The 21,314-nt window shown below is 56.0% G+C and overlaps 1 protein-coding gene across 1 annotated transcript in view; it reads left to right on the forward strand.

Moving 5' to 3' along the window:
• Positions 1–21,088, forward strand: part of LOC104913712 (collagen alpha-2(I) chain-like) — a 42,605-nt gene extending 21,517 nt beyond the window's left edge. The window contains exons 7-69 of the mRNA XM_031556273.1: positions 1,975–2,239; positions 2,323–2,639; positions 3,313–3,357; positions 3,710–3,829; positions 5,376–5,414; positions 5,527–5,580; positions 6,079–6,132; positions 7,054–7,161; positions 7,264–7,317; positions 7,643–7,696; positions 7,777–7,821; positions 8,061–8,114; positions 8,458–8,502; positions 8,597–8,650; positions 8,736–8,780; positions 8,871–8,924; positions 9,022–9,066; positions 9,220–9,273; positions 9,459–9,503; positions 9,911–9,964; positions 10,097–10,204; positions 10,663–10,716; positions 10,992–11,045; positions 11,206–11,250; positions 11,372–11,425; positions 11,559–11,603; positions 11,941–11,994; positions 12,153–12,206; positions 12,542–12,595; positions 12,791–12,844; positions 13,045–13,098; positions 13,261–13,305; positions 13,628–13,672; positions 13,796–13,903; positions 14,056–14,109; positions 14,284–14,337; positions 14,519–14,572; positions 14,663–14,770; positions 14,847–14,900; positions 15,015–15,122; positions 15,423–15,476; positions 15,619–15,672; positions 15,831–15,884; positions 16,261–16,314; positions 16,544–16,651; positions 16,768–16,821; positions 16,931–16,984; positions 17,193–17,246; positions 17,388–17,441; positions 17,573–17,626; positions 17,787–17,840; positions 18,309–18,362; positions 18,520–18,573; positions 18,659–18,712; positions 18,802–18,855; positions 18,936–18,953; positions 19,054–19,107; positions 19,229–19,291; positions 19,394–19,559; positions 19,854–19,960; positions 20,214–20,294; positions 20,454–20,636; positions 20,796–21,088. Of these exons, the coding sequence (XP_031412133.1) occupies positions 1,975–2,239; positions 2,323–2,639; positions 3,313–3,357; positions 3,710–3,829; positions 5,376–5,414; positions 5,527–5,580; positions 6,079–6,132; positions 7,054–7,161; positions 7,264–7,317; positions 7,643–7,696; positions 7,777–7,821; positions 8,061–8,114; positions 8,458–8,502; positions 8,597–8,650; positions 8,736–8,780; positions 8,871–8,924; positions 9,022–9,066; positions 9,220–9,273; positions 9,459–9,503; positions 9,911–9,964; positions 10,097–10,204; positions 10,663–10,716; positions 10,992–11,045; positions 11,206–11,250; positions 11,372–11,425; positions 11,559–11,603; positions 11,941–11,994; positions 12,153–12,206; positions 12,542–12,595; positions 12,791–12,844; positions 13,045–13,098; positions 13,261–13,305; positions 13,628–13,672; positions 13,796–13,903; positions 14,056–14,109; positions 14,284–14,337; positions 14,519–14,572; positions 14,663–14,770; positions 14,847–14,900; positions 15,015–15,122; positions 15,423–15,476; positions 15,619–15,672; positions 15,831–15,884; positions 16,261–16,314; positions 16,544–16,651; positions 16,768–16,821; positions 16,931–16,984; positions 17,193–17,246; positions 17,388–17,441; positions 17,573–17,626; positions 17,787–17,840; positions 18,309–18,362; positions 18,520–18,573; positions 18,659–18,712; positions 18,802–18,855; positions 18,936–18,953; positions 19,054–19,107; positions 19,229–19,291; positions 19,394–19,559; positions 19,854–19,960; positions 20,214–20,294; positions 20,454–20,636; positions 20,796–20,945 (4,551 nt within the window). The 3' untranslated portion in view covers positions 20,946–21,088. The remainder of the gene's footprint in view (positions 1–1,974; positions 2,240–2,322; positions 2,640–3,312; positions 3,358–3,709; positions 3,830–5,375; positions 5,415–5,526; positions 5,581–6,078; positions 6,133–7,053; positions 7,162–7,263; positions 7,318–7,642; positions 7,697–7,776; positions 7,822–8,060; positions 8,115–8,457; positions 8,503–8,596; positions 8,651–8,735; positions 8,781–8,870; positions 8,925–9,021; positions 9,067–9,219; positions 9,274–9,458; positions 9,504–9,910; positions 9,965–10,096; positions 10,205–10,662; positions 10,717–10,991; positions 11,046–11,205; positions 11,251–11,371; positions 11,426–11,558; positions 11,604–11,940; positions 11,995–12,152; positions 12,207–12,541; positions 12,596–12,790; positions 12,845–13,044; positions 13,099–13,260; positions 13,306–13,627; positions 13,673–13,795; positions 13,904–14,055; positions 14,110–14,283; positions 14,338–14,518; positions 14,573–14,662; positions 14,771–14,846; positions 14,901–15,014; positions 15,123–15,422; positions 15,477–15,618; positions 15,673–15,830; positions 15,885–16,260; positions 16,315–16,543; positions 16,652–16,767; positions 16,822–16,930; positions 16,985–17,192; positions 17,247–17,387; positions 17,442–17,572; positions 17,627–17,786; positions 17,841–18,308; positions 18,363–18,519; positions 18,574–18,658; positions 18,713–18,801; positions 18,856–18,935; positions 18,954–19,053; positions 19,108–19,228; positions 19,292–19,393; positions 19,560–19,853; positions 19,961–20,213; positions 20,295–20,453; positions 20,637–20,795) is intronic.
• Positions 21,089–21,314: the final 226 nt, after the last annotated feature.

Genomic DNA, 21,314 nt, shown 5'->3' on the forward strand with positions numbered 1-21,314 from the left:
CATTACTGTGCCTGGTTGCAGGAAGAGGATCACCCGATGCGTGGTGCCACTGCTCCCCCAAGCCTCCCTCGTCCCCTGAGATGAATTCCCATCCCGTCTGCTATTTATTAGCTCTTTTTTAAACTGCCAGGTGCTGGGGGTGGAGGTTTACAAATAGCATTAAATCTTTGCTGGGCAGATGTTGGAGCGTGCGTCGGGCTGACCCCAATTTGCTGTGGTTTGCTAACAAATTACACGGCCCACGGGCTGCATTGTTCAGGGGGGAAATTGAGCTCATGACTGCTAATTATAGTGTGTTGATAGGCTAGGATGTTAGTACTGAGGAGCTCCTCCTACCAGGCTCCAGAACTTGCTTTCCATCTTGCCCTCTTTGCTTCTTGCACTTTGACCTTATCACAACCTCTCTCAACTCCTGCTCCTCAGTGCTGGGTTGCCCGTTGCCTATATAGGCATAGGTTGATGGTTGGACTAGATGGCTGGACCAGGTGATCCCAGTGGTCTTCCCAACTTTAACGATGCTGTGATTCCACAAAGCTCTGTGGCACTGAGGGACATGGCTTAGTGATGAGACTTGGTAGGTCAGGTTGACCTGATGGTTTTTGAAGGTCTTCTTCCAACCTAATTCCAAGCTATGATTCTACTCTTAAAAATATCTTTATCAATGAAGTTTGAGTAATTTTACTCGTGCTGGGGATTCTGAATGGTTCCCAGCAAAGCCAGCTTTGCTGGGTGTGGGCTATACACAAGGTTGGAGGGGTTAGACAAGTGTCAGCACCAAAATATGAGCTTGCTGCCTCTGAGTCAACTGGGGGGCTGGATCACACCTGCTGGCATTATTTCTGGCTCTGCTTAAAGCAGAAATATGACATGGGTGCTTCAAAGAATGGGGCTTGGTCCTGCTTAGTCAGACATTCAGTGCACGGAGTGTATCTGTGTTGGAGCAGGCAGCCTCTCACCAGCTACCTATACCCACGATTTTGAAGGTAGAAATATTCCTGTTCTCCCCAAAACCTCTATACTCAGAGATCATCTTGGCTCAGAAGAATATTGTCCTTTGGGTGAGAGCTATGGCTTCAAGAGGAGTTAAGGATTGGCCCCAGCCCCCACTCAGTTGTAGCTGCAGCGACTGGACAAATATGGGTCAGATAATGAGGGATGGATGTGAACTGGGGTGTTTTCACAATTGAATGCAAAGCATTCCAGTTGTTTCGAAAATGCTCTGATGCCTTTTGTGTTCCTCTGTCTCCCAGTTGCCCTTCTGAATTGGGTTTGGCCAGAGCCATGCATTCCACCAAGTCCTTGCCTCGGAGCCACTGGGTTTGGCAGTGACATTGCTACTGCTGGTACTTGGGAGCACCAGGATGAGTTAGCTTCCCATCCAACTCACTCCCAACAGATCATGCACCTTGGGTCCATGGTGCCGAGCAGAATCAGAGCCAAGTGATAGGTTCAATCAAAAGAAGATGCCCAGGGAAGGACGATGGGAAGGATGCTCGCTGCCTCCTTGTACTTCCCTGCTCCCTTCCCCAGCCCTGCAAGGCAATCACGGACCTGTGTCTCCCTCTAGTGACTTCTCACTGGCTCTGTTAGTCAACGACCTTGCACCAAACTCAACGATGCATCAGCCAGGGCCGAGCTCCCATGGGTTCCTGTTGGTGCCCTGTGTTGGGTTATGTGTGCCCTACGAAGTGTGCTTTGAGAAGGTGGTGTGGGCCAAAGAGAAACACTTACAAACAAATCCGTGTTAAAATAATTAACTCAAGCAGGTGAACTAACCCACCTGGCACTGGGAAACTGCCTGGAACCCATTCAGTGTCCTGCCCTGCTTTGGGTGCTGAAAGAAGCTTATGGTGCATGGTAGTCCAGGACTGGGTATTGGTACAAAGCTGACACTTGGAGACCTAATAGAACAACCTGCAGGGTAAAAAAGAGAGAAAACAACAGATTTCATTACTTTCCCTCCTTCCTTCTCAGGATTCCAAGCTCTCCCATCCAGATTTGACTTTGGGCCCACCTTGGACATGGGAGGATGCCCAGGAGACCCTTAGCCTGCAGCCAGATGGGAGCATCCGGACTTTGTTCTCCGCTGCTGAAGTGCCAACAGCTGAAGAGCTGGAGGAGGAAGAGGGAAGCCTTTCCATTGAGGATGAAGGCTTTGAGCTGTTGAACTCCACCTATAATAAAATCCCTGGCAGGCCAGGGATCAGCAGGAGCAGACCACAGATCATTGGCATCCCCAGTAAGTCGGCTGGTGCAGATTCCTCCCTTTCTCCCAAGCATCATTACAACGCCTGGCCCCTTATGGTGCTTTTGTTCTCCCAGGATCATCAGCCAAGAAGGAGCAAGCCTCTGACTCTGGGCAGGAGAACATCACCAAAGAGAAGCTGAAGGGCAACGCAGACACCCACCTTCTCCTCCCACCCATCAAGCCTGGCCATGCCACCAACCCCATTGCCTCCTCCAAAGTGTTCCCATCGAGACAACACACAGCTGCACCCGAGGGTTCCTCAGGGATGGCTGCAGGGGATCCAGAGCATCCTCCCACCCCCCTGGGGCACCCCATCTTGCCATCAGTGCGCGGATATCGGGCTCGTGTGAAGCCAGGACCCCCAGGGCTGCCAGGACCCCCAGGGCTGCCGGTGAGTGGTGGGGGACAATGGGGATGGGTGGGTAGGTGGTGTAGGCTGGTTGCATTTCCATGGCAGACAGAGAGGAGAAACCCTCACAATATTGTCAGCCTGTGGTCCCATTATTTGCTTCCCCACCGCTGTAATACCTAAAAACTTCATTCAAAGAAACTTAGGATTTTCCTTTTGGAAACATGACTCTGCCTTCCTGCTGGGTTGGCGGTATGACGCGTGTCAGGCCCATAGCACACCCTTGTGCTGCATCACCTTGGGCATCTTCACCTCCAGAAATGTGTTGGGAAGGTGACTGTGCCTGAGACCTGCCGAGGACACTGCAGGGATGAATGTCCCTTCGGTGACAGCTATCTGGGACAACTCAGAGCCTCTGACCTCAGGCTGGGCAGCCTGCAGGGCAGAATGGTAGTCACAGTATCATAGTTTGAGTCAGAAGGGATACTTAAAGGCCATCTGGTCCCACTCCCTGCAATGCAATGCACAGGGCCACCCACAGCTGCATCAGTGCTCAGAGCCCCAACAGCCTGACTTTGGCTGCCTGCAGAGCAACCTGTGCCAGTGCCTCACCACCCTGAGTGTAAAAGCCACCTTCCTTATATCCAGTTTGTTGGTTTGTTCTCTGCTGGGGAAGGCAGCAGGGCCGGGTGATGCAGCTCTTCTTTCCTTGTAGGGGTGTCCTGGGAGACGTGGACTGGTGGGGCCCAAAGGAGACAAAGTGAGTATGCAGGAAAATGGGTGAAGCTGTGGGGTATGGCCAAGGGTTCAGGGAAACACCACTGATGGTCTGGGTTTGCATCTTGCTTGTTCTGAATCAACACTGCAAAGCGAGCATCCAGTGCTGCAGTGTAGTGGCCCCTTATGTGTATTTGGAAGAGGAGAACAAACACTCTTTTTGCTGGGTGTTTGAATCCCATGAAGCAGCTTTTAGCTCAGGTCACCTGGAGGGATGCTGTCGTGTGACACTGACATCCCTGTGCCCAAAGATTATCCAGGCCAGGACCTGTGCCCAACCTGTGACAAGTATCCAAACCCTAGGTTGAGTTACAGAGCTGCCTTTTTCTTCTTAGGGTCACGCCGGAGCCATGGGGCGGATGGGACCCCCAGGGGACCCAGGCCCCATAGGCATCCCTGGCATCCCCACTGTTGTCCTCTGGAGGAACTCCCGCGAGGACTGGCTGAGCTTCATGGTGAGAACTGAGATGTTTTTTTTGTTTGTTTCGGTTTGGTTTGGTTTTTATCCTTTTTAATGCTTCCAAAGGGTTTTCTCAACCTTTCCATCTCTTCCTGGCTGGCAGGGATGGACTGGGGAGGCTGGCAGGGTGGAGGTATGGGAGGGAGAGGGAAGATGCCACAGGCCTTTTCCTTCTTTAAGGTTCCATGTTCTCCTGTTCTGCTGCTGGGGATGAGGCTTGAAGGCAGGAGGGTGGCTGGAGGTGCAGTGCTCAGTGCTGCATCCAGGCCTTGTTGGGCTTCATCAAGGTAGCACAGGGTGGAAAACAGGAAAAGAGTGGAAAACAGGAGCTGCTGCACAGGTTGGGGAGCTCAGCCTGCAGCGCTGCTGTTTTCCTTGTCTCTCTCTATAGTGTTAAAGGCTATAGTGAAGTCAGGCTAAGAAATGAGGGCAGGAAACTTTAGAGCAGAATAAAGCAAGAGCTCAGCTCTTGTGGAAGATGGTGGTGGTTGTGTTTTTTTTTTCCCCAAAAGATTGGATTTGGGGTATTTTTGAAGTCTTGTGAAATAATATCCTGTCCTGACTGAACCTGAGTTCACTGATTCCTGAGACAAAGCAAAGTGCTGGCCCTGCTTCAGCCCCCAAAAAGTCCTGGCAGGGGAAAGGAGCAGTGGCCAACTCAGGATTGACTCTCAAGCAGCCACAATGAGTGCTGCAGCATTAGGGCTCGTTAAATGCATCCATCCATCATCTGCCCCCCAAACACAGCAGGCTGATAGAAATGCTCCCATGTGCTGAAGGCTCTGTTTTTACCCTCTGTAATGAGTTCTTCGTCTTCTTCCTCCAGTGTCAGAGGGCCCAGCTTTGGAGGGGGTTTCCTTTGAGGTTGATGGTGGGTCAAACCTGAGCATGTGGGATCCTGAGCATTGCAGTGTGGGTTTGGTGGGGACAGGGCAGGTTTGGGTTGCAGCATTGGATGCAGTGGGTTTGGAGGTACTGCTGAGCTTGCTGCTCAGGAGGGATGGGTTTGCCTCCCAGGTGTCTGTAGGCTGTGCTGCTGGGAGGAAAGGAGGCTGGATTGTCACCTTAGGTACAGCTTTGTGCAGGGACGTGGCCCCAAACAGCTGCTAATGGCTGAATTCGATAGCAGCAACGTGCTGGGGATGATGAAGGCAGTGCTGGAGAGGATTTATTTGTATTGAAACAACCTGGTCTCCTTCTCTGTGACAAAATGTCCCTGGCAGGGGTGGAGAAAAGGAAAGAGAGAGGATGTTGGGCTGTACAGGTGGGAACGTAGCAGGGCTGCAGCAGAAGCAATGCAACAGAACAAGTCCCTGCTATGCTGAAAAACAACATTCCCAGGCAGCTCAATGGACTCGAGGAGGAAGAGAACCTCATCTCCCAGCCTGGGCACCTGCAACCTGGATAAGAGTACAGTGTGGTACCACCCCACATGAGATAGACCTTGTAGTTTGTGTAGTGGAAGTTAGTTTTCTTTCCCAGCAGAAAGAGAATGGGGATTTAGGGAGAACTTTGTTTGATGTTTATTCCCATTCTTTCAGCAATCATCCTTTTACCAGCTGCTGCACGCTGGCTGGCCGGTGAGTAGCATTCCAGGTTTGTTTTTACCTCCTCGTGGCCAGCTGGGGGGGTTTTCCTCTACCCAACCACTGACAGCAAGATCTGCTCTACCAACACTTCTCTTTAATGCAGAGAAAACCCGGAGCCCCCGGACCCCCAGGGCACCCAGGGAAAGCAGGCATACCGGTAAGCACAGCCACCTCCAAGTGCCCCTGCCTTCCCATGGACGCTCTGGGTTCCCAAGAAATCCTGAATTCCCTCAAAATCAGCTGTAATTTGAGGGCTTGGGATTCCAGCCTAAGGGTTTGCTTGTTGGTGGTCCACTGATGGACAGGTGATGTCTCAGCTCTGTGACATTGTCCCCCCTCTGCCAGCCCCTGGTGCTGCTCCCGTGTGTGCTCACTTATTTTGGATAAGGACAGGGTTTGTTCATTCAGAGAGCCACCAGAACAAGTCAAGGAGCAGCTCAAGTGGTGCTTGGCAACGGGTCACAGGTGGGGCAGAGAGGTATGGGTGCAGCCGCAGGGCGCTTGGATGCGGATCCATCCTTGGATGCGATTTCCACGGCTCTCTGTGCATTGTTCCTTGTTCTCCAAGTAACCATAACCACGACATCTCTCTGTTCTGCAGTATGATCCAGGGGCACAGCCAACTTTTGCTGATTCAATCTGTGTTTGCACACAGGGGCTGTGTGGGGAGCCGGGACAGCCGGGGGAGAAGGGCCAGCGGGGGTACATGGTGAGTGCCACCCACCCCGTGACTAGGGATGCTCAAATGCAGGATGGGATGGAGGGTGGGGGGCTGGTGCCTGTATTGGACTTTCACAGCTCCAAAAGGTGGTGGAGAAATTTGGAGTTTAAGATCTTGAGCAAGAAATGGAGCCACACCACAGAGCTCTGGATGCCGGAGCAAATCCTCTCCTCACTGCATACCTGCTGCAAGGCGTCCTCTGCCCACCCTGCTCTGTGCAGCAGGGATGTGCATGGGGACACTGCTGCCAGCTGTGCTAGGAAAGGACAAGAGCTGGAAAAAGACAACCTTTTCCAAGCAAGCTTTTGTGTTTTCCAAACCTGTTCTTCGCTCTGAAAGACACCAAAGAAGCCACATCTTTCTCTGCTTCCCTCAAACTCTGACTTTCCAAACTCTGAGCCTAGATTTTGGGGATTTCGTGGGGAATCCGAACAATCAAAGCAATTTGAAGGGAAATGCTTTCTGTCAGTTCCAGATTGAGCTTTATCCTGCCTTAATTCAGAGCTGCCAGGGAGCTGAGGACAAACAGAAAACTGCCCCAAGCCTAGGCTCTGCACATGGGGAAGGATTGAGGGCAGCTGGAGTGCCCCAGAGCTGAGTGACAGACACAGAGGGCTTTCACTCGTACTGCTTAATCCCAGTGCGCTCCCCTACTCCCAGTTTGCTTCTGGCTGTGGCTCTGCTGTTCAAACTTGAGGATGGAGCTCACGGTGCCCAGAGCAGTGCCCTGTGATGAGCACCCTGTTGGGCACGTGGTGGCCGGAGGCACCGCTGTCAGAGCAAGAGCTCAGTGTTCATCTTCTCCAGTTCATCACAGCATGGACTTCTGGCTCTCCTGTCCCCACCCATCAGCCTGTTCCCAAGTCCCCCAGCTGACAGAGGGGCTCATGGTGCTGGTTCTCTCCGCAGGGCAAACCAGGGCTGCAGGGCTGGCCAGGTCGTGCAGGGCAGCCTGGCTTGGATGGGTCCCCTGGCTTGGGGGGCAAACCTGGGCTGTGTGGGCTGCCTGGCGAGCAGGTGAGTGCTGTGTGATGCTGCCCAGACCCCACAGTGACCCCAGGGAATGTGGGGCTGGGAGTTGTTGCATTGCTCAGCCCATTCCTTCCTTCATCTCTGCAGGGGCTGCAGGGCTTCCGTGGGGACCGGGGGCTGACTGGTGAGAAGGGAGAAGAGGTGAGCTGGACTTTGCTTTTCTGGCCTATACTTCATTCCCCTGTAAGTATTGTCTCATCATCTAGATGAAGAATCTCTTGCCCTTGGGCCCAACCTCATTACACATGGCTGCTGCTGGCCAGGGCAGCGTGGGTCACTGGAGCAGGGTAGCAGTGTACTGGGGATCAGCTCTGTGGCTATTTCTTTTCTTCCTGAGATGGTGCATGTAGTGCAAGGTGGAGGGTCCCCACCTCCTGCCCCATACCAGAGCTCCTTCGAGCCATAGCAGACATGTTTTAACTCCTGATGCTCTGTTTGTGGCTCATATGACCTTGTTCTCTTCCAGGGCTTCTTGGGTGATCCTGGACCTGCTGGGGAGAAAGGCGAGAAGGGAATGAAGGTGCAGTGCCTGTCCTTGCCCTGTACAGCCTTCCCTCCTGCCCCGAGGCCATGCTGCCCTCCATCTCTTGCCTTTTTTAGGGGTTGAAAGGAGAGAGCGGCCTGCCTGGTCCTGCTGGAACTCACGTGAGTTGATGGAGGAGCATGGGGTGTCCTTCTCTTTGCACATTGCTCCTTCCCCTCCTGCTACATCCTCATTCCCCTTTCCATAATCAATGCCTTTTCTTTGGAGAGGTGAGGTCACGTCCCCTTGCACATGTCCCAGCCCTTGGGAAAAGCCTTTAGGATCTCCATGCCTTCCCCCACTCTACTGCAAGGGATGCGACAACAGCACTTTGTTAAAAGTCCTCTGCCTTCTGTCCTAGGGCATGGCAGGTCTGAAGGGTGCCATGGGCTTCCAGGGCCCTGCAGGGCCAGAGGTGAGGGTTTTTTTTTTTTCTATGTCTCCAGCCCTGCCTCATTAAGAGCAAGAAGACCTGGGGCAAACCCCAGGCTGTGGCAGCACCTGGGCTCTGTGCTGCTCTCAGCATGATGACAGCATTAGTCAATGGGAGTCATCCCAGTGAGAAAGAATGGGATTTGTAGGAGAGGTAAAAGGGAAATTGAAGTGGTTTGGAGTAGGGAAGAAACAGGGACAGAGGGATAATGGGTGCCTGGAGAGTCCTTGATGCATGATGCGAAGAAGAATGGGGGAATTGGGGATGTGAAGACTCAAAGCAGAAAATCGCATCGTAAAATGGCATCTGTTCTCTGCTGCCTTAGGGAGAAGGTGGTTCAGTGGGTTCCTCAGGCCCTGCTGGCCCTATGGTAAGTCACGGTGCTCCACTTCCCACTGCAATGCTATGGGGTCTGCAACTCAGCTCCCACAGCCCCAGGGCTGAGCACTGCTCTTGCCTTGCAGGGACAGCCAGGCCAGCCAGGCTCTGTTGGGTGCCAAGGAGTCAATGGCTCTCAGGTGAGGCTGCCCAGGCTCCCTCCTCTGTCCTTTGGGATTTTCCAGCTGCTGGGCTCACCAAATCCCTTCACTGCTCTCTTCACAGGGAGAGATGGGTCCTCCTGGCTTGCCTGGCCCCCACGGTCCCAAGGTATGTCAGGATGGGCAAATCTCACAGCAATGGGGTGTCTGGGGGCAGCTGGGGGTGCTGGGAACTCTTCACCCCTCTGCTGTTTCTCAGGGACCGCAGGGCTTGCAGGGACAGCGTGGCCCCCCTGGCCTCAGGGGTATGCAGGTAAATGACGTGTGGGTGCCATCCTGCATTGCTGAGGTGCATACATGCAAGTTGGGAAAGGAGCTGCTGAGCCCCATCCCTGCGTGCTTCTCTGCAGGGTCCTGCTGGGATGGAGGGATCCTCCGGTCCCAAAGGAGACACTGTAAGAATTTCTCCCCTAGTTTTGGCCTCTGGTGGGGCCGGAACTTGGGTTCAAGGGTTTCCCTTTGAGGCACCCCCTTCCCCTGGGGTCTATGCTGCCTTTGGCTGTGCAGACATCGTGCTGGGGTGGCTGATGCTGGCGTTCCCCTTGCAGGGCACAGAGGGGCTCCCTGGAGTGAGGGGACAACCAGGACAGGAGGGACCTGTGGTGAGTCCATGAGGGTGAACGGCAAGGTGGGGGGTGTCCCATCCTCATCTTGAAGCACCCCCAAAGCAGTGTGGGGTAATGCCCAGCAGCCCCAACCCCCTCCCCACACACCCACCCCCACTGGCAGAGTTTTTTCCGTGCTGTGTTCTTTTAGTCTAACTCATGTTTTGTGTCTCTCTCTGAAGGGGTTTATTGGCCTGCCAGGGTCCAAGGGCATCCAAGGAGAGCGGGTGAGTGATGGCACCCACACCATGCATGGCTCAGAGTATGGGAAAGTCACAATCAAGCAGCCCAAAGCACCAGTTTCATCAGTACATCCATGTTTGGGCTTGACATTGGAATAGGTGGCATTGCAGTTTTGGATTTGTCTGAAGTGCTGTACCACGAGGAGCAGGCAGAGATGGCAGTGTGCTCTGTCACCTGCTTTAGGGTTGACAAAGACGGTGGGAGTGCTTCAGCTTGTGTTAAATAAGTCTATAATGAGGATGAGGTGCTGACATGGGATGGGATGCTGATTTGAGCAGAGCCAGCACTGTGATACCCAAATGGGCATCAGTGCCCCAGATGGGATCTGACCAAGCTTTGGTTGTGGTTCCCAAGAAGTCTGAGGGTTCCCTCCCCTCTGCTGCTCTTATAGGGCTGCCGGGGTCCCAGCGGAGCCAAGGGAGACCTGGGTGCCAGAGGAGGCAAGGTACAGTGCGCAGGGCTGTGGCTGGGAGCTGCTCCCTTCCTTTGGCTGGGAAAGCAACCAGTGTTGCACACACTGCGCTGTGTGTGATCTCACACCGTGCTGCTGATCCATTCCCATCCTCCTCCTGCCCAGGGTCTGCGCGGAGCACCAGGAGCTGCGGGTCCCCCAGGGCTGCGGGGCCAGATGGGCTCATTGGGCTTCCCAGGACCCCGCGGGGCAGCAGGACCCCAGGGACCTGAGGTGAGGCTGGGGGTGAGGAGGGGTGAAGGGAGCATGGGCAGCTCTGCCGGCCACATCCTTCTTCTTCCTTCTGTGGGATGAAGGCTCTGAGACCTCTCATTTGTCACCTGGAGTGATCGAGTCAGGGAAGAAATGCAGCATCAGGCAGGGGCTGTGCAGCCTGCGCAACCATGAGAGGGCTTTTGGGGTGCCTCCCTGGATCTGCCCTCACACTCACTCTTCAGGATGAGAAATGAACCCTCCCACATCCCTAGGAGATGGGGATGCAGCGCAGCTCAACTTGCTGCCTTTCCCACCTTTTAGGCTGTGCTGCCTTATGCACTGCTGCAGTATTCATTGGTCTGAGCCACCTGTCCTGGAGCACCATGGTTGTGTCTGAGCCCACGGAAGCTCAGCACACCCACCTTTTGTATGCCCTTTGATTCTCTCAGTCATTTCTGTTCTATTTTTTCCCACAGGGAGAAGAAGGGCAGATGGGTCCAGTGGGGCTGAACAGCAGTGATGGACCGAAGGCCAGTGATGGTTTTGGCACTGCATTGTGGTACCCCATGGGCAACCCTCACCCCTGCAGGGAGGGGCAGGGATGTGGCCACCATGCCCTGGAGCCCCAGCATGAGTGCCAGCACTTGGGGGACAGTGTCACACTGTCACTCAGTGCTCCAACCATGGAGGTCCCCAGCCTCATGTCCCCAGTTCATGGCACCTTGTATCCACTCTGAGGTGGAAGGGTTGGGGGGAACCTCAGTGTTACCTAAAATGACAGCACTTCTCTCTGGGTAAATTGTAGGGAGGCCGAGGACCTGATGGCCCAAAGGGAATGCCAGGACCACGGGGTGCCAGGGTAACTAATGGGCTGTGGTTGACTACAGCTGAATTTTGAAGCATCTTTGAGGATGGAGATGGAACAGCACAGGGGCCATTTGCTGAGTGATCCCTGTTGAATCTCCATTAGTGTTACTCCTACCAGAAAGAATCTTTTCTCAGTGCTCAATCTTTTCCAGGGCCGTGGGGGCCAGCGTGGGCTGGTTGGAGTCCCAGGAGCTCCTGTAAGTAGGTGATGCCATGTGCATGAGGCTGGGGATTTTGGCCACTGTTGGAGGGCACAGCTGTTGGGAAGCTGTGGTATCTGTCACCAGGCTCTGCTTTGAGATGAGATCCTCTTTCCAGGGCTCAAGAGGCGTCCCTGGAGCAGAAGGCACAGAAGGAAAGCCTGGTATACAGGTTCCCATTCTACACTACGTCCTATATATTGTATACAGATCTGCCTGCATGTGGCTGAGGTTGCAGGGATGGGATGGGATGGAACGCCTGCCCCTGCCTCTCCATCCTCACCACCCCCTGCCTTACCCTGCAGGGTCCCCCCGGGGCTGTGGGCAGCCCAGGCAGGATGGGAGCACCGGTGAGTAGAGCTGCCTGTCCTTCTGCCTCATTTCTGTCCATCCACATCTGTGTTCTCCCTGTGCAGCTCCCTGCCTGGCTCTCTGCCCTGGGGAACGCGCTCTCGAAGGGCAAAGGAGACAAAATGAGAAGGGTGCATTTAAGAAATAGGTTTTGCAAAATTGACATTCCTTGTCACTGATGGCAAGTTTTCCATTCCAAAGGTTTCTTAGTGCTCGCTCTGCTGGGGAGCCTCTCCATTCCCCGTGTTCTGCCTTTGCTCTCCTATCACCCTCTCTGTCTGCCACCCTCGTGCTCTTTCCCTTCCCTCCAGAGCTCATCCTCTGCCTTCCCTATAGGGCTTTGTTGGTGTACAGGGGGGCAGAGGGCACGCAGGACCTCCTGGACCCACAGTAAGAACAATTTGCATGGATCCCCCCCTTTTCCTATTCTGCATTCGTATCTGTGGGAAGGCAGCAAGGGTGTCTGGGGAGGGCTGGGATTGTCCCCTCCTTGGGGAACCAGCAAAGGGTCAAATTGGCTGAAATCTCCTTCCTAAACACTTCCAAAGGGGCCCCAAGGAAAACCTGGAACTGATGGAGACCTGGGTTGCATGGGTCCAAAGGTGAGAGCTGGGGATGGGAATGGGTGTGGGTGTCCTGGGGAACACTTGGTGGCAATAACTGCCCCTTGGCTGGTGTGGGGAGGATCCAGGTGGTTGCTCAGGTTTGGATGCAGGAGGGTGGGGGGATCTGAGCTGCTGCTCAGCATGAGGTTCAGACCCCATTCCCCGTGGGGCAACACAGAGGGACACAGATTGCTCAGAGACAGCTTGGATGTGGAGCACAGAGGGGCACGCACACCTTGTGGAGGCATTTGGGGGTGGACATTCTCTTGCCTCATGGATCTGCCCAGCCCAGAGCACATGAGCAGGGTGCTGAGGGCTCTGTCTCCTGGCAGGGTCTGCCTGGGAAACCCGGCTTGGAGGGACCACAGGGGCCGGTCGGCATGTATGTAAGTGCTGTGGCTGCCCAGGAGGGGAATGGGAACCAAGGGAGGAGGTGATGCATCCATCTGGGATAAGGGCAATGAGCCAGAGCCAAGCAAAGCACTGAGCCCTAAGCATCACCACTGCTTCCCCCAAACCCCACTGCTGCTGCACAGCCCTGAATGCCTCCTAACATCATCCTAACACCATCCTCTCCCTAGGGCTACCCAGGACTGGCTGGCGATCGTGGGAAGCCAGGGCACAGGGGAGACAAGGTAGAGCCAGGATTGGGGTGCTGATCCTATGGGGCTGTGGGGCAGGATCCAGCCCCATTCAGAATGAGCCAGCAGCTCTCCCTGCACTTCACCTGCTGTGCCTCCTGTATAAGATGATGGACTGCTATTTTTTTCCCCTTTTAAGGAGCTACTGCATTAAAAAAGGTGGCAGAAAGGATTTATCATTTGTCCTCAAACAGGGAGAAGCTGGAGCCCAAGGCCCACCAGGATTCCCTGGAAAAGCTGGTCCCAAGGTGAGGGCTGTTGGCTGCCTCTGGGCAGCTCCAATTCCCTGCAGGATGCAGAGAAATGGGAAATCTTTGTTACCAGCATTAAGGAGCAGATTTGGGGAAGGGGATGAGTAGGGCCGCAGCTAGGGCTGAGCATGGGGCCCTGATGTCTCTGTCCTCCCCCAGGCCCCACCAGGCCCCCCTGGCCCACGAGGTGCTCCTGGCTCCCAGGTAGGACTGGGTCTGTTCTGGGCTGCTCACCTGCTTGTTCTCTCCTGCAGCCATGCAATGCCCTGTGCCACACGCCATACAGCACAGTGCAATGTGTGTTAAGGAATATATGCCATGCAATACCCTGCAACGCGTGCCATGCAGTACAACACAATGTATTCCATGCAGCACCCTGCAGTGCACGGCATGCGATGCCAATGGCACTGGCAGTGTGTTCCCCAGCCCCGTTTGCTGGGGGTTTGTTTTGTTGCTGCATATTGGGGATGGCCTGGGCAGGGTTTTTGGCTCTGCTGCAGCCTGCTTGGGGTCTCTCTTGTTTCAGGGAAGAGCAGGAGAGCCGGGTCCTCGGGGGTTCCCAGGGCTGCCGGTGAGTGGGGAGCTGCGCTTTGCAGAGTTGGAGCTGCGTGCTGTGTGATGGAGTGGGAGAGAGGTGATGGAGAACAAGACCCACACACTGCCTGGGATGCTAAATATCCTCCTGGCCTTGCAGGGAGCTCCTGGTGTGCGGGGGCTGCACGGCGTGCCTGGGAAGCCTGGCTTAGTGGGGGAAATGGGGGCACCTGGAGCAGCAGGGGCTGCCGGCCCTCCTGGGTACCCGGTGAGTGGGAAGCCATTGGGATGGGGCTGCTCAGCACTGAGGGAGGTACAGGGGGCTTGGGTGTGGGGGTGCTGGGTCCTCAGCATCCAGGCTGCAGGGTCCTGCTGGGTTAGCACTGCACTGTGCTGTTAATGCGGATTGCTTGTCTGCAGGGCCAAGAAGGTCCGAGAGGACCTGAGGGGCCTTCAGGGATGCGAGGCGAGCAGGTATGGGAGGAGGAGGAGAAGAGCTGTTCCCCTCATTGGCATGAGGGCTGATCCCTGGGTTGCCACTGAACCCCATTTGCCCAACACAATGGGATGGTGCCTTGCAAGCCCTCCAGCTAGCACTGGCTGGGCTGGAGGGATGCTGTAGCTCTCTGTCCCTGTGTTCCCCGGCAGGGTGTCCTGGGTTATCCTGGGGAAGCCGGCGTCAGTGGGCTGGATGGTGAGCAGGTAGGTGCGGGATGTTGCGCCCTCCCTTTGCATCTCCTGCTGACCCTGAGCCAAAGCAGGGGGGAAAGCCAAGGAAAGGGCTTTGAGCAATGTGGGGATATGGAGGCAGCAGCATTCCAGGAGAGACCTCCAGCCCTGGAGCAGGGGATGAGGCGGGTCCCAAAGTGTGATTCTTCTGCAGGGACCGCCAGGACCTGTGGGAGCTGAGGGACGGCCGGGGCTCAAGGGCCAGCAGGTCAGTTCTATGGGGCCAGCAGGTCAGTTCCATGGGGTAACATCAGCCAGCAACAAGTGTTCTTCTTCACTTCATCTTCATCCTTTGCAGGGTGATGCAGGACCTCGGGGAGCTCCGGGTGTCAGCGGTGCTTGCGGGGAGCAAGGAGAACGTGGGCCAGCGGGGCTGCCAGGGGGACCTGGGCAACAGGGGAAGGAGGTGTGAGCACAGATCCCCTGGGATAGGGCTGAGATGGGGCTGCTGTGTTGGATGCTGATGCTTCTCCCCTTGGCAGGGGGATGTTGGTGATGCTGGAGAGCTGGGTGAGCCAGGACCACAGGGACAAAAGGTGCGGAGACAGTGGAGATATGGTGCTCAGAGGTGGCATCAGAACCTCTGAGCTGATGTGTTTCCATCTAGAAACTCATTTAATCACTATTTCCTCACGTTTATCCTGGAACAGGGTGATGCTGGCCCCCAGGGCCCTCCTGGAGTGCCGGGATTGGGAGCTGCACTGGGGGAGACTGGAGAGAAAGGCCGCAAAGGAGAGAAGGGCCAAGAGGGGCTGCTGGCAAGTACAGCTGCAGGATGCAGGGATGCAGTTGGGTGTGGGGTGATGAGGAGCAGCATTTAGCCCAGCAGATCTTGGGCCTGGGAGCTGTGAAAAATGCCAAGTAACACATTTCATTTAGAGAGTGCTTTATCCCATGGGCGTGACACCCACGCTGGTTCCTGTTTGCAGTGTCCATGGGTTTCATTCTCCATTTGCATGCAGCCCCGAGGCCACTGCTCGTATCCTCGTGGGTGTATACCCATCTCACTGGGTCCACACTGCCTCCCCCCACTGACCACATCCCTCTCTCTGCCCCAGGGCCAGGTTGGTGTCAGCGGTGCCGCAGGACCCACCGGAGCCCGGGGACGCTCTGTGAGTCAGCACGTCCCCATCCCATTGGGGTGGCTGCAGACCCTGGCAATGGGACATCTGTGAATGGGATACCTGTGAATGGGATGCTGGGCTGCAGCCTGGCTCTCGTGGATCAGTGGCTCTTTTCCTCTGCCCCAAACAGGGTGGGACAGGTCTGCGAGGCCCTCCTGGGCTCCATGGTCTTGAAGGAGTGAAGGTAGAGTGGGGTGATGCTGCAGCCCTTCTCCATCCCTGGTCTCTTCCCAAGTCTTGGTGGGGAGACAGTAGGGATGTCTCACACCCAGGACAGTTCACCCAAGATCTAAAGGACCAGGAGCTGAGGGCAGAGCTGGAAGCATTTCTTTTTCTTCTCAGGGTGATGCAGGACCCTGTGGCAGGGATGGAGCTGCTGGAGCAGCTGGGCTGGAGGTACTGCTTTGTGTGCACTGGTGGAACTTGGAGCTTGCAGGGACTTCACTGCTTGCAGCACAAAGTGAAGCTGAAGGACTTCTTGCCCCAAACTGTTGGGGGCAGGGGAGAGGGAAAGGGGCAGAAATGAAGTACGGAGAACTGAGACTGTATACACTCCCAGTCCCAAAATTCAGCCTGGTACCCAGGGTGCTGAATCCTTGTGCAGGACCCACTGCTGCCATCAGCACATCAATGTCCCTGTGGCACCCAGGTGTCACCTGGCATTACTCCCACACTTGGCAGAGTGTGATGGGAGGGAGAGGATGCTCCCAAGGGTCTGAGCATGGGGCATATGGTGGGGTGGGTTTGTGCTGAGTGCCCAACGTTCCCACAGGGACCCGCAGGAGAGGATGGAGCAAAGGGAGACCGTGGCCATCCTGGCCCTGTGGTGAGTTCCCAGCATGGAATAGGCTGAAGAGCTTTTGATAATTAATCTCGGGGCTGTTGTCACTGTTGGAGGGAGGCTGGGGGCACACAGAGGCTGCTCCTCAGCTCAGGGATTGCTGTTTGAGGATGGTGGGTGGCTCCGTGGGAGATGCTTGCTGTTATGGGGCAGGTAGGCACTTAGGGGTCAGCACCTGCTGTCTGATGAGCAGCCCCATCTGTGTGTCCCACAGGGCTCAGTGGGTGCACCTGGGCGGCCGGGCAGCCCTGGCTTCAAGGGCTACGCTGGGCACCGAGGAGCTGGGGGAGCAGCAGGAACACGGGGGCAGCCGGGTCGACAGGTGAGTGGGGCTCTGTAGGGAAACTGAGGCACGGATTGGGGGTGGACCGAACCTTGGGGTCCCATGGGGAACAACTCAGAGCTGAGGGTCCCGTGCTTTGTCTCCAATGAATGCAGGGTCCTCTTGGGCCACCGGGCAATGCTGGAGTACCGGGGTCTGGTGGCATTGAGGTGAGTGCCACCCTCTGCCCTTGTGCCATCCCCATCCTCAGCTCTCCAAGCTGAGTGCTGCCACCTGCCCAATGAGCAGGGTTGATTTATTTGTTCTTTTTCTTCTTAGGGCCTCGTGGGTGCCAAAGGGGAGCCAGGCACAGTGGGAGAACCAGGGCATACGGTGAGGGGGTGGGGGGAACTGTACTGGAGTGGGTGGCTGAGATTTCCTGGGATCATAGAAAATGCTCACATGGAGCATTCCTTGATCCTGCTGAAACCCAAAGGAGATGTCATCTCAAGCCCTCTTCCTGTGCATGGTGAGAGCAAGGAGGGAGAATCTTGGGCACGGCATTCTCAAAGAGGGATTTCTTTCTCCTTTGGGATTTTAGGGCTCTCCAGGACGAGCTGGTCCCCAAGGGCAGAAAGGTCACAAAGGAGAAAAGGTAATGACAGCAGCATCCTGCATGGGGACACTGGGGATCAGCTCTGCAGCACCACCCCAGTGACATCCCCTGGTCCGGGCAGGCAGCAGCCCCTCACCCCCCGCTGCTGGTGGCTCACATCTCCATCTCTTCTCTCCCCAGGGTGATGTGGGGCAGGAAGGGCCAGAAGGAGCTCCTGGAGAAGCTGGCAGACGGGTAAAGGGCACTGCTGTCCCTATGGAGAGCTGAGCTGTGTCCCCAGAGTGGCAGTGAGGGGATGCAGGCAGTCAGGTCAGTGCATTTGAGCTGCTTGAGTGGCTCATGAGTCTTCAACCTCCTGTTCCCAGGGCAAGCGAGGCAAAGTGGGGCACCGGGCACCCAGGGGCTCCCGTGGACCTAAGGTAGGGTGACCTCATCAGTACCAGGGATGCTGTGGTACTCATCCTTTGGTGCCTTTTCTGAAGGATAGCTGATAGAGGGGCAGCATGTCTTGGAGCCAGGGCTCTGTCCCCATTGCCTCCCCATCCCTTCCTGCCCCCCACTAATGTTTCTGCATTGCAGGGCCATCAAGGTGATGAGGGGCTGGCAGGACCCCAGGGCCTACAAGGACTATATGTGAGTACTGGCACTGAGCTGGGGGGCTCAGGGTGTCCCCTTGCTCTCCATTTGCTGCCCAGCCTCAAAAGTCAAAGCAGGGACTTGAAAAAGAGCAGAGTTTCCCGTTGTTTCATGGCTCTCAGCCTGCCCACTCCTCCCATATCAGCATCCAAAGCACTGGCAAAAGAAACAATCAAGTAGTTACTTGTATTGCTGGGATTGCTGCTTCTCTATTAAAAAAGTCCCAGCTTCGGGAATGTCACCAAATGTGAGCAGAGGCAAGAAGTCTGCAGGCAGCCAAGAGAGCTGGTCTGCATCAGTAGCAGTGGTTCCTAAGGGCACGGAGGGCTTGCCAAAATGGGAAACTAAAACCGTGATGAGGAATGCCTCAAGATCCCTAAAAACTCCCCAAATTCACCAAATCCTCCTGGCTGCCTCCATGACAGAGAGGCGTGCGGGGCCAGAGGGCTGCTGCTTCTCTCCTAGGGCATCCCTGGGCTGAAGGGCTTCAGAGGGGACCCTGGACACAAAGGACCCAAGGTGGGTGACACGTGCCATGCCCATCCCCACATGGGAGACATGTGGCCCCAGGAGCTGTCTCCAGGCTGACATGTGCCATGGTCCTGCAGTGCACCAGTCAGTGTCCCCAGCCATTCCCAGCCTCTCCTTGCTGCAACAGCTTCCCTTTCTCCCGTAGGGTGAGAAGGGCAGCAGGGGCCACCTGGGGCAGCACGGGGACGATGGCTTCAAGGTGCGTGGGAGGCTCACAGCTCTTCCCCCCTTGCTCCCTATGTCACCCTGTGTAACACCCTGTGACATCTCTCTATGTCTCCTAGGGCAAGCACGGACCCCAGGGTGCTCCTGGGCAACCAGGGCCCAAGGGAGAGCAGGTACTGTGGGGTGGTGGGGCTGGTGCAGAATGCACCAGCAAAGAGTAACTTGGGACAGGGGCTGGTTTGTGACCCCTGTCCCTCTGCAGGGTGATGCTGGCCCTCCTGGTCCACGAGGACTGCCCGGGCTCCCTGGGAAGCCGGTAAGTGCTTCAGTTCCCAGTGTGTGGGGTCTGAAGGGGCAGCTGCTCCTGCTCAGAGTCCCTTTGCTCTTCTCTTCCAGGGCTTGCCAGGACAGAAGGTGAGTGCAGGGTGAGGACGGCCCCATGTCTGATCTGGGGATGTAAGGCAATGCCTCACCTCCTTGCTTATCCTTCATCCTCCTCTCCACCCTTTGACAGGGACTGAAAGGTTTCCTGGGCCCCCCAGGTGCCAGGGGCAAGCCAGGACCACCGGTAAGAAGAGCCACCAGTGTCCCTTGTGCCCTCCATGGGGAACTGAAGCGGTGGTTGGTGCCACGTGGAGGGGCAGTGCTGCGAGGGCTGCAGTGTCACCGCTGTTATCACTGTCACCCAGGGGCTGGCCGGTCCTCCCGGACCCAGCGGGCCAGTGCTGATGCTATCTGAGGAGGAGCTGTGGGTGCGTGATGCTGTGCTGGTCTGGGGTCTTCCACCCCTGGCACCCTGCTGCCTGGTGGGAGGGGGGGGAAAAGGGGGGCTATCCCTCCCCATCACCTTCCAGCACCTGATTTATCCTGCCAACCGCCTGAACCGTACCACAGTGCTGGCTCTGCTGGACAACCTGAGCCGTGAGCTGAGAACACTCGTTGGACACCCCGATGGCACCAAGGACAAACCTGCAGCCACCTGCAAGGAACTGCTGCTGGCCCACCCCGACCTGCCCGATGGTACAGGGCTGCCTTGTGCCCACAGCCAGGGGACGAGGCAGGGGGGACAGATTTCCTTTATAAATGCCTTTAAGAGGGAATGAGGATTTGGGCTTCAGCTCAGTAGGATTTGTGGTCTCTGGCCCCAAGATGCTCAAAGGGAGCAGCACCTTGGGGTGCTCACATGCATGCAAGGAAGGTGTGGGGGTGCAAGGAATAGAAATAACACAGAGCAGCCCCAGTTTGGGGGTTTGCAGCCTGGGACCTCACACGCTGCCTCCGCCGCACCATCTGCTCCACTCTGCATTCCCACAGGGCATTACTACATCGACCCCAACCAGGGCAGCCCTCGGGATGCTTTCGTGGCCTTCTGTAACTTCACGGCAGATGCTGAGACCTGCATACCCCCTGTGCACAACCAGGTACAGCCCCAGGCCTCACCTTCAGCCAAGGTGCAGGGGTGGCTGCAGAAGGACAGTAATGCTGGTGCCGTGCTGCTGTGACTGCTGTCACTGCAGGGAGTGGTGGCAGCAGTTTGGGGTGAGGATGGTGGTTCCCCATCCTCATGCTACAGGGTGGATGCACACCTCAATAGGTTTGGAGCTGGTGGGGGTGGATCTGGCAGTGCTACCATCCCTTGCTGGGACAGTGTGACAAGGTCCCCAATCCCTACAGGTCCCCATCAAAGCCTGGCTGAGCTCCTATGCCTCCATGCACACCTTTGAGTGGTTCAGTGCCCTGCCTGGGGGCTTCATGGTGAGTACCCCTAGGGGGTTACAGAGCCCTTCCCAGGGTCCCCCCTCCCCTAATGGCTGCATTTTGCAGAACACAGTCCCAACCCTTGCATCCATAAGGTTGCATCCCATCCTGGCTTTGGGGACCCTACACCCCACGTCTCTCTGGTTGTCCCTGCAGCTGGAGTACACAGGGGCCAGCGCGGTGCAGCTGCGCTTCCTGCGCCTGCACAGCCATAGGGCTGCCCAGAAGATCTCCTATTCCTGCCGCCCCGCTCCCCACTACCGTCAGCCCCAGAAGGAAATCCGCTTCCTGGCTGACACCCGGGAGCAGAGCTACGTGGCCACACTGCAGGGCTGCCTGGTGAGCGGGACTGGGACATGGCAGCATCCTCAGCACTGCAAACCAAGGGCTCAGGATTGAGCTGGGTCTGAGCATCCCCATGGAGCCCCATGGGTGGGATGGGGCAGGGATAGGGGTGAGCCCAGCCGGGGGTCTCAGCACTGCTCATGGTTCTTTCAGCCTGACAACGACTCCTCCATCACTGACATCATCTTCCACTTCACCACGGAGGAGCTGGCCCTGCTGCCCCTACGGGACCTGGCTGTGTTCCACGATGGTGATGCCTTGCACCAGTTTGGGTTCACCATTGGCCCTGTCTGCTTCAGCTGAGCGCCGGGAGTCAGGAGGGGTTGGCCCCAGGGTGGGATGCTGTGTTTGTAGCTGCATTATGCCATGGACTACATTTCCTTCTGAAGTAGAAGAACATTGTTTACAAAGTCATTTCTCTATAAATTATATATATATATATGTAATATATATATGAGAAGGTGTTGATTTAATGAGTGGAGGGGAAGGGGTCCTGTGATTGTGGGAGAGGAGAAACAAAACGCAGAAACACTGCTGGATGGGGAAAGGGGATTATCCACTGGTTTGTTTTTTTCCTTACTTCAAGCAGCAAGTGGAGCCTTAATAACTGCACTGCTACATCTGGCCACAGGATAAACACACCAAGGACTAAAAAAGCAATACTTCACACAC

This window comes from Meleagris gallopavo, chromosome 19 (assembly GCF_000146605.3).
Source record: "Meleagris gallopavo isolate NT-WF06-2002-E0010 breed Aviagen turkey brand Nicholas breeding stock chromosome 19, Turkey_5.1, whole genome shotgun sequence".
NCBI lineage: Eukaryota > Metazoa > Chordata > Aves > Galliformes > Phasianidae > Meleagris > Meleagris gallopavo.